At 34.5% G+C, this 14,573-nt stretch overlaps 1 protein-coding gene across 4 annotated transcripts in view; it reads left to right on the top strand.

Moving 5' to 3' along the window:
• The window catches only part of COP1 (COP1 E3 ubiquitin ligase), a 93,801-nt gene that overhangs the window by 16,712 nt on the left and 62,516 nt on the right, over nt 1-14,573 (top strand). Inside the window, exons 4-6 of one of the 4 annotated variants that reach the window (XM_081122292.1) lie at nt 3,813-3,877; nt 4,579-4,698; nt 12,068-12,136. In XM_081122292.1, the coding sequence (XP_080978418.1) occupies nt 3,813-3,877; nt 4,579-4,698; nt 12,068-12,136 (254 nt within the window). Of the gene's footprint in view, nt 1-3,812; nt 3,890-4,578; nt 4,699-12,067; nt 12,137-14,573 lie in introns of all 4 variants that reach the window. The other 3 variants (XM_081122291.1, XM_081122294.1, XM_081122293.1) reach the window with 3 other exon arrangements.

The following is a 14,573-nucleotide window of genomic DNA, read 5'->3' as shown; positions in this document are numbered from 1 at the left end:
ATTTTTTTGATTGATTTTGGACCCTTCACTTTTAATGCTATACACCTGAGTCATGGGTAGAGGGCTGGACTACACATTTTCTATAGCAGTAGTCTTCAAACCTTTTTGCTTGGATGACGCATATAAAAATTCTGAAAAATTATGTACTTCCTCACACATTGATGCCAGGTTTTAAATAGCATCCACAATTTTTCATTATAAGTTTAAGTGGATGTAAAGTAATGTAATTTTAGGAGTACTGTAAATAGTTATCTATAAATACAACTCTCATTTCTTTTTCAGATGTATTCTGTGAAATCTGAATATCATAGTGATGTAATACTTATTGATTTGAAAATAGACACTTTAATTATCAATGTGAAATTTATTCATTCCTTTTCTGTTTGAATTAAGCAGAATTCTATCTAAATTGCATATTGCCCACATAATTATATCGTTTATATTAATGTATTTTCATGCTTGAAATTCATATTGATCTACCTGTAATACTTTTCTGTAACAGAAATGTATGTAAATAAAAAATTATAGATTTAGAAGTTTCTTTTGAACGTAATTTGCTATTAAGTATTAAACTTAAATATTTTGGGGTGTTATTGTAATTAGTAGTATGCAATTGATCAAACAAATACTTACAAATTTTATAAAGTATTAAACAATAAAAATTTATTGTAAATATGCTACTTAATGTTTGACGGTGCCCTTCTCAGTTAGTGCCAGTGCCATTGCTGGTTATTACTAGGACGAGGCTTCAGTTTCATATGTGTTCTTTTTATTATTTATTTATTCAGGATCATTACAGTGTTTTAAATTGACATATAATATTGTGTAAGTTTAAGATTTTTCTCCTTTTTATTTTTAAAAGTGTAAGTCTTGAGAAACTTTGCTTTAGGTTGATGGGGATTGAATGAATTTTGTTACTGTGATTTCACTCATTTCTTTAACCACCTTCTGAATTATGTGCTGAAACAACAGCACTTACTGATTTATTGTCAGAGAATTTGTTAATGCTCTATTAGTTAACAGGTTAAGTCCTTCCTTCTGTTTTAATGAAAGCAAAGAATTGGAAGCCAGACACAAAAAGAATTTGGTTTTCTGTTCATTAGAGTCATATACTTTTTGTCAAGACATATTTTTTCCTTTCCTGCCATAACTACTACACTGCAGTTCCTCCTTCTATGACTCCTTCCCCCTTCGTCTACCTTCCACAGCATTCTCTCTCCCTCCTACCAACTCCCTCCCACCTCCTCAGCGGCACACTCTCTCTTCTCCTTTCCACCCTTCTGGGTCTTGAGAGCTTTCAGAGCTCTCTCCTGACCTTGCGGCTCATGTGGGGTGAGGGCTTGGGTGGCAGTGCCTCCTCCACCCTCCCTCTCCTGCAGTTCTGTGATTGCTCTCCTCCACTTTGCCAAGGCCTGCTCTCTAGTCTCCCCATTCCTTCGTGGTACAAGATCACTTCAGCTGCCTCTTCCTTTCCCTCTCTCTCTCTCTCACTGTCTCTCTCTCTCTCTCTTTCCCTCTCTCCCCCTCTCTCTCTCCTTGCTTCCCCTGTATATAAAATTTGTAAATTAATTTTAAAATCTTCCTAATGAATGAACCTCTTTTTAAAGTAAAGGCCAATGTGTATGCAAAGTTTAAAATCTCTATTTTTTTTTTTTTAAAGTAGCTAATGCATGTAACATCCTTACTATTGCCAGGCACTGTCCTAAGTGCTTTATGTGTGTTAACTCATTTAATTCTCAGTTCTATAAGGTAGGCACTGTTGTCATCTTCATTCCTCAGGTGAGGAAAGTAAGGCAGAATTTAACTATGTAAAAGTTTCACAGCTAGTAAGTGGCAGAATTGGGATTTGGTCCTAAGCAGTGTGGCTCAAGAGTCTGTGCTTTTACTACACTATCCTGCATCTAAAAAGAGTTGCTAAAATGGAAAATTTAAAAAAGAAATGCATTGTTTGTGCTTAGTACTATGGCTGTTATAAGAATCCAAAGAATTATAATTATGAATATAGACTGTCTTTCAGTTTCAGTGGTATATGAGATATCTTGGTAACATGCAATGTAGTATATACATGTAAAGTATTAAAATTATTTAAGTCATATTTTTATTTAAATGATTAATTCTGTAACTGAAACATTAAGCTCTTATTTATATATCCTGTTTATTCCCAGTACTACATTATTTCAAGCTTTCTCTTTTATCTTCCCTGGATTATGGTGATAACTTTACTTGTGAGATACATACCAGGCTCTTCAGAATCAGGCTTCAGTCTATATTTCCTCTTAGTTCTTAGCTCCTGTTAATCATTAACAGAATCACTGTGACCCTGTGTTCAGCCATATTGATTTTAAATCATTTTATCTCCTGCTGTTTTATGACTTTGCCCCTTGCCGCCTCCTCCCCCATCTGAATTCTTTTCCAAGCTTTTTTCTGTTTAGCTAAACTCTGTTCCTGTTTTGGCCCAATTCTAGTGCCTCCTTTTTTTGGAAGCCTGTTTCTTCAATTTTGATTGCTCCTCTTCTGTGTTCTTTGTAAATCTTTCAACGATAGCACTGATTTTCACATTATATTACAACTACTGCATCATATATATTTATCTTCCTACTCTGAGCTGCTTGAGTCTTCGATTGAGTGTTAGATTTAGTCTTACTTATGTTTGAAGATTGGATCTCTAGTATGGGCTTGATACCTTCCTTGTTTGTTAAAAATTATTTACAGTTGGATTGTGGTGTAGTGGAAATTATTAGATAGTTGTGTTTGTATCCCCAACTGTCATGTACTATATGTACACGTCACCTTGGTAAAGGTCCTCTCTAATATTCATTCCCTCATCTCTAAATGGGAAAAACAACCAATGGGATAATGTCTGTAAAATTAAAGTACCTACCTAGCCTGGTGCTAGTTTCCTTTATCATTTTTTTAATCTGCTGGCTGATAAAGACAGAACAGTTCAATTAAAAGTGGCTTAAACATTAAAGAAAATGTATTGAGTACCATAAAAAGAATTTCTAGAGCTAGTTAATTCTGTGGTTCTGTAATATTATCAAGTTCTTTCCATCTTTCTGTTCCTCCGTACTCAGCATATGTGTTGGTCTTTGGCTAGATCCCTTCGAGACTGCAAGATGGCTCTAAGCAGTTTCAGGCATCATCTGTTTATGAGGGCGAGGAAAGAGCTCATTTTTCTCCTCTCCTTGTTCTGAAAGACAGCATACCCCTCACTGGTCAAAACTAGGTCACATACTTAACCCTGTGTCAGTCACTGACTAGAGTATAAATGACTAGATTTATTTATCTTAGTTAAGAATCATACCATGGATGTGGGGAGTGGTCTAGCCTCTGCAAGTATGTGGTAATCTGACACTTGGGAAAAATCATGCTGTTATTTAAATAAAAGGTGGGATGGTTTTTGGATAGATAACTGACATTGTCTGCCATGATATTTATAAAATAGTCAAACAAACCAAAAGAAAAAAATATAAATCTTTAGTGCTACCTCATAGAATCAGCCAGTTACCATGGAGAGCATGATACAGTCTCACACAGTGAAGAATTGTCTCTCCAAGTGCCAGTAGTGTCACCATTGAAATGTGTAAGAGTGCGTACATATTCTGAAGAAGCCTCCGTAGTAACAGTAGTGGTAACAAGACCAATAGTTTTACCAAGAGGAGCCTGTGACAAAACTGTTTCTAATTTGAAATTTCCGCTTGCATCTTTTTAATTTGGGGCTTTTTAAAGTTAAAATACAGTTTATCTAAACAGAACAATTAGATATCTTTAACAAAATATAAATTAAGTGTGTTTCTTGTTTTTATTTTCAGTGAATGAGCTCATTCTCAAACAGAAGCAAAGGTTTGAGGAAAAAAGGTTCAAATTGGACCACTCAGTGAGTAGCACCGTATGTTTCAACTCTTTTTACTATTTTTAATAAATTTTAACTCATTGTTTTTATTGGTTTAATATTATTCAAATTTAGTATATTGTTGATTTTTCTTAAAGAGATTTGTTTAAGATTGTTTTGTTCAATAAAGAACTTTAAGTGCATTGTTTAAAATTTACTCTAGTGATCATCTTTTGAAAGGTCTGGTGGGATCACACTGACACCGTTGACCTGTAGTACATGACAGTTGAAGGGTAATATGGCAGGGTGAAACTATGTGGTAATTTGGGAAAACTTTTGAAAGATTCTCAATTTAAGAGGATTAGTCCCAAATTATTGAGGCAAGTGAGCCAAAATTAATACCTTACAACCAAATACAAAGTTGAAAATATGGTTAGAAAAATAATTAAAATCCAGGCACTTATTTTGAAGGAATTATATATACCTGTAGAGATGCTGACTTAACAGTTTTCTTGATATCCCTTTCATATCTGTTATCGAAATTTATGTAAGGGGAAAATAGTGTTTAAATGATAATAAGAAGGCAGTGGGAAGCTACCAGCTGAGAAAGAGTAGGTTGGAATATTACAGTATATTTTTGATATCTGTATAATAAACGTATTAGGAAGTAGGAGTTAAACATTTGTTTTAGACTCTCTAAAACAATCTTTTTAGAAAGGTATTGTGTTTCTTTTCTTCATTTTTAGAATGGCCACAGGTGGCAAATCTTTCAGGATTTACTGGGAACTGACCAAGATAACCTTGATTTGGCCAATGTCAACCTCATGTTGGAATTACTAGTGCAGAAGAAGAAACAACTGGAAGCAGTAAGTGGCAGCTGAACTTGAAAAAAACAAAAACTTGATTTAAATGGTACTCTTTATTGCACTGTAAAAGACCTAGAAATGTTTATAAATAATAGGGTAGTGTCACTTAATCCATCCAGTTTTATTCAGCAAGAAACATCTTCAAGGTGTCACTTCTAATGCAACCCCCTTTTTTCAAGTAAAAGAAAGTACAAATTGCTTGTAATATAACTTAGAGTGGCCAGTTTGTATTAACAAAAGCTGAGTATTAAGAAAGATTATGAGAAAGTACAATTTCATTTTAATAAGGAACAATCCTATCGGTCATTTTTCTTCTAATATCTTCTTTGCCGTATTGTCCCCTCTTTACGTACAAGATTTGAAGGAGAAAATAGAGATTATTTTTATCTACATAAAATCCTCTCAGCAGGTGTCCATTGGCAGAGCAATAGTCTGTTGCTTAACTAAGGGCATTTAGAAAGGTGGGAACTGGAACTGAATATATCCAGTTTCATATAATGAAATGTAAATAATGTGAATTTACATGTATTAGGAATTGAATCTGATGCATCATAAGTGACACATATCTTAAGCAAATACCCACCCTGACCAAGCTTAAATAAGAAGGGGGTATTTATAGATAGGATAAAGGAGTGAGTAGCTCACATACATAAAAAGAAAGAGCTTAACAGCCAGATGTTGGAAAGATTGGAACCATGGCTTTTCTGGAAACTGTAGGGAAATGAGATTAGGCGCTTGAATGTTGAGAGTTTGTCTTTTGGGCTTCTCGTGTGTGTGTGTGTGTGTGTGTGTGTGTGAGTGACAGGTATGTTGGTTTTTTTGAAGTGTGGCTTAATCTTTTATTTATTTTAGCTTTATTGAGATATAATTGACATATAGCACTGTATAATTTTAGCGTTTTTTTCCCTCTTGTGATGAGAACTTTAGAAATTTACTTTTAGCAACTTTCAAGTATAGGAGTGTTAACTATAGTCATCGTATTGTACATTATTGCATCCTCAGAACTTAACTTATAACTGGAAGTTTCTACCTTTGGTCACCTTTATCCAATTCCCCTTCCCCCTGATTTTGGTGACCACAAATCTGATCTCTTTTTGTATGGGGTTCTTGTGGGGTTTTTTAAGATTCCACAAGTAAGTGAGATCATACAGTATTTGTCTTTCTCTGACTTATTTTACTTAACATAATGTTCTCAAGGTCCATCCATGTTGTTGCAAATGACAAGATTATCTTCTTTTTATGGCTGAGTACAGTAGTATTTTGTGTGTGTGTGTGTGTGTGTGTGTAGGTTGCCTTCATTTTGTTAATCATTTCTTTTGTTGTGTAGAAGTTTTTTAGTTTCATGTAGTCCCACTTACTTGTTTTTGATTTTGTTGCTTAGGCCTTAGGTGTCATATTTTGAAAATTGTTGCCAAGACTTTCGAATGGTTTTAAACAGTTTTCTGTTAGCATCTACCATGTGCTAAGAGTTGTGTTAAGGGCTGTGGAAGAGACACGGTTCTACTCTTGGGGGTGGTGCAGGGTGAGGATAGAAACTAAATTAAGTAAATATGTTCACATAGTGATAATTGATATAAAGAGACTTCTCTATAGATTGAGCATATGCAGCTACCATGCTCCCTTAATAGTATGAAAATGAGATGTAAAGGGATTTTTAAAAGACAAAAGAATGGGTGAAGAGACGATGGTAGCAGTGTTTTGGAAGCTCTAAAGCAAATGGACGAAAAGTAATTGATGAGGAGACCTGAGAAACTTGACTCTACTAGGCCAGCAGTGGGGAAATAGCCAAGAACCAACCCTATCTATACTGTGGAACAAAAGCCTTGGAATTGGGAGCACTAGGGACCTCATATAGTATTAGTTGAGGGTCTGACTAAGAAGCAGTTGGAATCTCTGGTCCCTTCCTGTACAACTCACAGCAAGTGATTCTCCCTTCTCTACCTTAGGATAGTACTAGAATTTTTTTACCCTGGTGGTGGGAAAAGAGAGGCTCTCGGGACTACTGCCTACTGCGCAATAGGCGTACTTAAAGGGGTGGGGTACCATACTGAAGACAGACAAGTGTACGTGTTGGATGTGAGAACTGTTAACCTTCCCACCTTTTGATGTGCCAACATTAATCTTTGCTTGTTTTTGGCTTTTCATCTTGGAATAGAAGAAATACAGGTATCTTAGTTTTAGGCCACAGATCCTTTTCTAATATTTCTTAAAGAGGGAGCCATCTCAGAAGCTAAATTCTTAGATTAGGCTCTATAGCTTTTTTACATTATTGTTTTCCTAATTTACTTTGCATTATCATTTAACTTGAATATTTTCAACATGTAGAAAAGTACAGAAAATAATGAGTCTCTTGACATACCTTGTTTCAGTTTCACTAATTATTAACACTTTGCCAAATATGTCTTAGATCTGCCTTTTGAGAATTAAATATTTTTTTATACTTAAGCCCTCTCATCTCTCATCTTATTTCATTCCCCCAGATGAAACTGGCAAGTATTTTTCTCAAGCACGTATATGCTTTTCTTACATGTATTTGTATCTACAGTTATATAAAGTATTGTTTGTATAATTTAGACGTTTATATGAAGAGTTTCATGCTGTAGTTATCCTTTTGACATATTCTTTGTTTACTTTTGAGGTTCACGTCGATACGCATAGATCTAGTTTATTTTAACTTCTTATAGGAATCCATTGCAAGAACATATCTCTTCCCCTGTACGTAGATGTTTAAGTTCTCCCCAATTCTTGGATATGAATGACAATACTGCATTTAATATTGTTATACGTGTCTCCTTGTGTCATACATGTACAGAGTGTCCTGAAAAAGTGTATACATACTTTGAATAACTTAACATCAGTTGAGCTATCAGCTGCTAAATGTGTACACATTTTGGGGGGATACACTGTATATTCCACTTAGTGAGTTAAGAAGTGGAATTGCTGTAGGGTTTGCATGCACATTTTAACTTACTAAATATTACTAAATATTGCCAAATTACTCTTCTTTGAGTTTGTACCATATTAACACTTGCTATTTTCTCTTTTTTAGTTTCTGCCTAACTGATAGTTGTCAGATGCTTGTGTGTGTGCATGTGTGTGTGTATTTTGGATATTGCTACTTTGCCAAAAATATATTTAGGTAATCAAATTCTAGTTGAATTGCATTGTGGCCAGGTAACATGATTTTAAAAGTCGTATATTTACTCATATATTTTCCACTTCTGGTGCACTTCATTCTTTTATTTTCATTCATTCTTTTGAATTCCATCTGTAATTTTCCTTCTGCCTGAAGGACAACGTTTATCATTTCTTTAATGCAGATCTGGTGATGAATTTTTTAGCTTCTTTGTCTGAGCAAGCCTTTATTTTGCCTTTGTGTTTGAGAAAGGTACTTCCAAATAAGTATAGAATTCTAGATTATTTTAGATCTAGAATTTTAATTTCAGTATTTTAAAGATGTTTCTCCATTTTCTTCTGTCTTACATTGCTTCAGATGAGAAGTCTGCTGCCATTCTTATTGCTGGTACTCAGGCTAGAATATATTTCTCCAAGTGTAAGATGCTCTCATTATGGTTTTAAGCATTTTGATTTTGATATGCCTTAGTATAGTTCTCCTTCACTCTCACCTCCACCCCCATTCCCCATGTTTCTTGTTCCTGAGGTTCTTTGAGAATCTTGGATCTGTGGGTTTATAGTTTCTATGAGATTTGGAAAATTTTCAGTCCTTAGTTTTTCAAATATTTTCCTGTCCCCTCTTCCACTTTGGGAACTTCAATTACACAAACTATTAGGCTAGTTGAAGTTACTCCATAGTCCATTGATAAACAGCTCTGTTCATTTATGTTTTATCTTTTAACTTTAGTTCATTTTGGATAGTTTCTATTTTTGTTGTCAAATTCACTAATCATTTCTATCTTCCATGTGCCTCCGTAACATGCTTATGCTTTCCTCTAACTTCTAGAACATAGGTAGTTATAATAATTCTTTTAATGTTTTTAATAATTCTGTTATTTGTGTCATTTCTATATACCCCTTTTTATTGCTGACTTTCCCCCTTATTATGGATGTACTTTCCTTCTTATTTGTATGATTATTAATTTTTTGATTGTATGCCAGAAATTGTCAATTTTACCTTGTTTAATGCTGGGTATTTTTGCATTCCTTTATGCATTCCTAAACTTTGTTCTGGCATGTAATTAGGTTACTTGGGAAAAGTTTGATTCTCTTGGAGCTTGTTTTTAAGGTTTGTTAGGTTGGACCAGAGCAGATATTTGTCTAGGCTAACTTGCTCTCCTACTTGAGGTAACCTTTTTGAGTATTCTACCTAATGCCTGTGTATTTCAAGGTTTTTCCACTCTGGCTCCTGGGAAAATGTAATATTTCTGATTCTTTGTCTGAAAACCATTGTTTCATATCTGGCTTTCTGTTTTGTTGTTTAAGGAGGAGTGTAAATTCTGTATTTCTCACCGCATTTTAGCCAGATGTAAAAGTTCAATTTGTATGCTTTTGGCCTGTTGAAATTTATTGTGATTTTCATTGTATGATGTATGGTCTATTTTGTTAAATGATCACTTGCATTTGAAAACAGCATGCTCTTTGTTGTAATGCTTTTATAAATGTTGTTATGTAGTTTGTTAATATTATTCAAATCTTGTATTCCTCCTGGCTCTATCAGTTACTGATAGGGATATGTTAAAAATATAATTTCAGTTGTCTAGTTTTCATTGTTTTCTGTGATTTTTGCTTCATTTGTTTGGAAGCTCCTTATTAGGTGCATCCATGTCTAGGATTGTTACATCTTCTGGATGAATCATTCCCTTTATTATTCTGAATTGTATGTGGTTACCTCTTGAGGTGTCCCTTGTCTGAAGCTGGTGTATCAGTTATAATACCAGAAGTGCATATCCTTTAGACTGTTTTCACAGTAGATTTAAGGAAAAGAATGTATTGATACAGAGAAAACTACCACCTAAGTCATAGTAACAATTACATAAGATATACGGCAAAGTGACTCTCATTTGTGAAATGTTACCTCCTTATTTTATAGATAGGGACTTGAAGCCAAGTAGGGGAGGCACTCATAAAGTTTTACAAGGTTTTTAAGTTAGAATCCTAAAACTTTGACTTTCTGTTATAATGGAAAGTCAAGTCTTGTCTTCTCTTCTGTCTACTCCATCTCCTCCCCTTCTTACTTTTCTTTCCTCTTTCTTTCCCTTAAAATCCAAGTAATAAATAGCACTCCTAATTTACAAAGTCAAATGACATTACAAGGTCAAAGGAAAACTGGCTTGTTTTGTTTTTTTTACCATAAAGCTGGGGGGTCTCGCTCCCCTTTCTACAAATCACGAGCATTATTAACCTGTTTATGTCTTAGTTGGTAGATATGAAGTATTCAAACTTACTATTTTGAGGATAGTTTGTACATTTCCTTTGCAAATGAAGTGTGTTATTTATTAGCAGTCTTGGTTGTGCATGTTCTTTTTTGTATAAAGATGTGATCTTGGCTCTAGCCATTAATCATCTGTAGACAGTTATAAATAATCAGTGTGAAGAGTCCCAAGAAAGGTGCAGAGGATCCGAGGATACATTGTCATATTGTTGGGACACAGAGCCCTTGTGAGTTTGTTCTTTGGGATAGTTTACTTCGCAGGAATGTGTCTCAGGTTCAATAAATGACAGTTTGTTATGCAAGAAAAAAACCTCACTTTTAAATCTCTCATCACACCATGCTTTACAAATGTATTTATTTAATTGTTTATTTTGATTTTGAGAGTATGTTTATTAAAGCTGGGGATGGTGAAACAAGGAAGGGCTTAAGATAGAAGGAGCAACAGGAGAGACTAGGCAGGGCTGCTTTGGCTCTCTAGAGACATGGGAAAGAGGCGAGCCAAGGTGGGGCTGCAGTCAGCTCACTGGAGAGTCAGAGAAAACGGGGCCTTGGGGACGGGTTCAGGGGGTTAGCCTAGGAGTAGCTGCCTCTGCCCATTGCTTCCCTGTTTGGAAGTCTCCTTAGGTCCCTTAGAGTTTAGGAGATACAGGCCTTTGAGGGAAGAAGAGGGGGAAGGGAAAGGTGCAGGCTTGCTCCCAGGAGGGAGAGTGCACCTATTTAGTTGTGATTTGTTAATTGTGTTTGTTAATCCTAATGTGACTGTCAGTTCAAATTTGTCCTCCTTTGTCCTTGTCTTGACTTAAACATTTCATTGATCTATTTTGCCTTTTATTCTTTAAAATGCAAAGATTTCCTCCCTCTCCCCAAAGGGGTGATGTACTCCGGGAGTGGAGGCGAGGTGGCCATGCTCTTTTGTAGTACATGTAATATCTTACTGCTTCTTCAAATTTTGATAGGCTTATTCTTATCATCTGGGGACTTGTTAAACATATGGATTCCTGGAATCTTTTCTAGAGTAATAGAATCAGGTAAAATCTGTCCCAGTGTTTATTTTAACAACTGGATCCTATAATTCTGTTGCGTAGCCAGGTAAATGAAAGTTTTATTAATCCCTCTTATTTTGCTTGTTTTGGAAGTGTTCCACTGGGCATTTTTATTGTATTTTTCAAATATATATTAAAAAATTGGAATTATATTTGTTCATAAACTTATCTTGTTGCAATTTCATTTTTACCTTTTGGTTTTCTTTTTACATATATTTATTGAGACACTTGGAATTCCTTGGTTCTTTATGTTAATTTTAACATTAAAAGACATATTTTTTGTAATTGTATTTTTTGATACCCAGAAAATGTCAACCTTATAATTATCATTTATCCGTTACATTTTTGTTTGTTACCAATTTGGGCTATTTACCCCTTCTGTCACTTGATTATTTTAAAATTTGTTTTTAATTGTTTGATTTTGACTGAAATCTTCTATAGAACTATATTGTCACATCTATGAGCAGGTAATAACCAGAAATAGTAAATTTAACTTCTGAAGGTATGGATTTCTTTTCATTTATCGTGCTTCTTACTCCCCTGCAAATAAACTTCTTATGGGGAAAGTGATGTTAGGGTCTAAAAACTCTACTCTGTTGGTTCCAGTGTGATTTTTGCCTTGATGTTGTAGTAGTGTGATTGGGAAGTAGAAAGGTAGGGCAGATAGCAGAATTAGCACTTCCCTTGAGTAGTTTCTCACTCAGCAAGGGAGATGAAAAATGAATTTAAAGCACCTGTTTCTTAAAATTAGTTTTAGTTTTGGGGAAAAATGGCTTGCTTTTTAAAATTTCAATTAGCAAATGGGAAAACTGAATAGAAGTAATAGACTGACTTAAGTGGATGCATTAAGTTGTTTCATGCTGATTATATTGTGGTGTTAAAACTTTGAACTCATACATTATATTTTTAAAAGAACAATTATAATTTTCTATTATAGGAATCACATGCAGCCCAACTACAGATCCTTATGGAATTCCTCAAGGTTGCAAGAAGAAATAAGAGAGAGGTATATTATTTTGTGTATTTTACATAATGTTTTATTTACTGTTGTTGACTATTCCCATTTCCCCCCATTTTTGTAAAGGCATATCAGGCTAAAAATTTTTTTTTAAACGTTTAAAAGCATTTGTGTTTTCATGAGTTTTTCTTGCGCTTTGTTATTTTAACTTCTTTTACCTTTACAACTTGGTTCTTTAAAAATCCTTTATCTGGAGATGTGCTGAAAAGTCTTATATAGGAATGAATGCAATGACTTCCTTCAAAGCTATAAAAAATATAAAATAGAATTATCAAATGACAGCCTACCCTTTACCCTGAAAGAAAATTTAGATAATAGAGACTTAGATAGAAAGGGTTACAATTTTCGTAATGGTAAAAATGCATGACTGGGTAAAAACATGGCTACCTATTTAGAACTTGAAAGGTGTAAGTCAGCAGGATAGCTAGAAGATAATTTTTTATTAACAATTTTATAACTGGAATGCTCTAATTTAACATTTTTGAAGTTCCTTAGTTATAGCACACTTGCACTGAATATGTAAAAATCAAAGTCAGGCTCCTGTGCCCTGGGCAGCATGCTACAGTAACCTGGAAGTTGTTTTTATGTCTAAGCCCCTAACTACCTCAGATCTCATGTGTTTTTATTTTAGTTGTCTAAGTGAGGTACTTTTTACTCATGAGATCTGACCACCTCGTATGTGCTAGACCCTAGGCTATCTTTATTATTTTTGAAAATTAAAAGATGAGAAATGTCTTTATTTTGATGAAATACTTTAAGTGTGCATTGCCAGAACCTTATATTGTCTTAATTTGATATTTCCCCTTTTTTGATTATTCATGATGTGTATCTTTAACTTTTTCTTAGCTTGTTCAGACAGACTTTTTTTGTGTTATGTTAGTGTTTATAGCTAATTATTTTTACATGGCTTGTGACTGTTATCCTTAACTTTTGTTAACAATTTTGATTTTAATATGTCTGTTATCAAAAACACTATCTTCATTATAAATTTAAGATTGATTTATTCTGCTTTTTTCTGTGTTTGTGGGAATACTTCTTAAACTTTTATATGTGTGTGAGAATCACCTGAGGATCTTGTTAGAATCCCAAGTTCTGATTAAAAGGGTGTGTGTTGGAGTCTGATAATCTACATTTCTAGCAAGCTCCTGGTGGTGATGCTCTTGGTCCTTGGACTACACTTTGAATAACAAAGTTAAATTTTATAATATATGGAAATAAAATTATTAATTGAATATGCACACTCAACATTTTTTGCTATAGAAAGCTCTTTAGAAAAGTGATAATTTTTCATATTCTATACAGTACTCTCCACCCCCCCTTTTAAAACAGAATGTGAAATTGTTTTGCAGTAGTTGTATATGTTTCTTCTTCCCTTAGACTTTGAACTCTTTGAGAATGAGATTTGGTACTTAGGAAATTGCCTGATAATGAATGAATAAATCAGTTAAGTATCTGGGGGTTAAATGAAATGGCTGGTCATTGTCTGTGCCCTGTTATTTAAGGTTTTCATTAGCCCCTGCGATTTCTTAGTGCTTCTCTAGGGGTCTATTAATGCTTGCAATAAATTGTTAGATTTGAAATTGTTTCAGGTAATGAGGACATAGCATATAACTGTTAAAAAAGCTGTAAAGGTCTGAGATTTTTATCTTACTAGCAAGTTAACAAGGTAGCCTGCCACAGTTTATAGATGCTGGGAGAAGATGTGCGACTCCTGGGTAGGAGATAAAGTACTTAATTACATCACACCTGGCATCATCAGCCCCATGTTTATATCAGTTCCTTGTGACCCCCAAGTTCTACAGGGGCAATGTAGAGATGGACACAGGTTGACACTGCACATACAATGGATTTATATTACAACTAAGGAACCCTGAACTTAGGAAACCTCAGTCTTTTAAAGGGGTCTGCTAGCAAACCTGTCCAGTCTTTGATGCAGGGACACACACTATTTTTATTATATTGATCAGAAAATAAATCTGCCCTATTTCCTGGAAGAAGGCACTGTTTCTGCCTTGCCAGAGCATTCTTTATACATCATTGAAAAGATAATTTGAAACAAAAGCTATCACACAATGAGCAGAAATGTGAGAGATCAGTGGAGAACTGATTCTTAACAATAACTCTTTCTTGTGAGCCTAATTTGTCCTCTCTCTGATTGGTTGATGGCCTCCAGTAACACCCTTTATGATATTGCCTTTGATCACATAGCTTTTAGTATCAGTGTTTCTATATTTTTGTTATTAAATGTCTAGGGTAATTGTGTTGTAGAATTTTTCAGCTTACCTTTAGTTCGAAGTAATGTGATCTTGTGAATGATACATTTTCTTTAACCCTGGTCCATATTTTATTATGGTAAGCAGTTTAATGAAGACACATACTACTGTAGTTCCAGGTACTTTTGAATATTGGTGCCTCTCCTGTATAC

The sequence above is a fragment of the Miniopterus schreibersii genome (assembly GCF_964146895.1).
Source record: "Miniopterus schreibersii genome assembly, chromosome: 19".
NCBI classification, from domain to species: Eukaryota; Metazoa; Chordata; class Mammalia; order Chiroptera; family Miniopteridae; genus Miniopterus; species Miniopterus schreibersii.
This window is presented reverse-complemented; position numbering and strand designations above follow the sequence as displayed.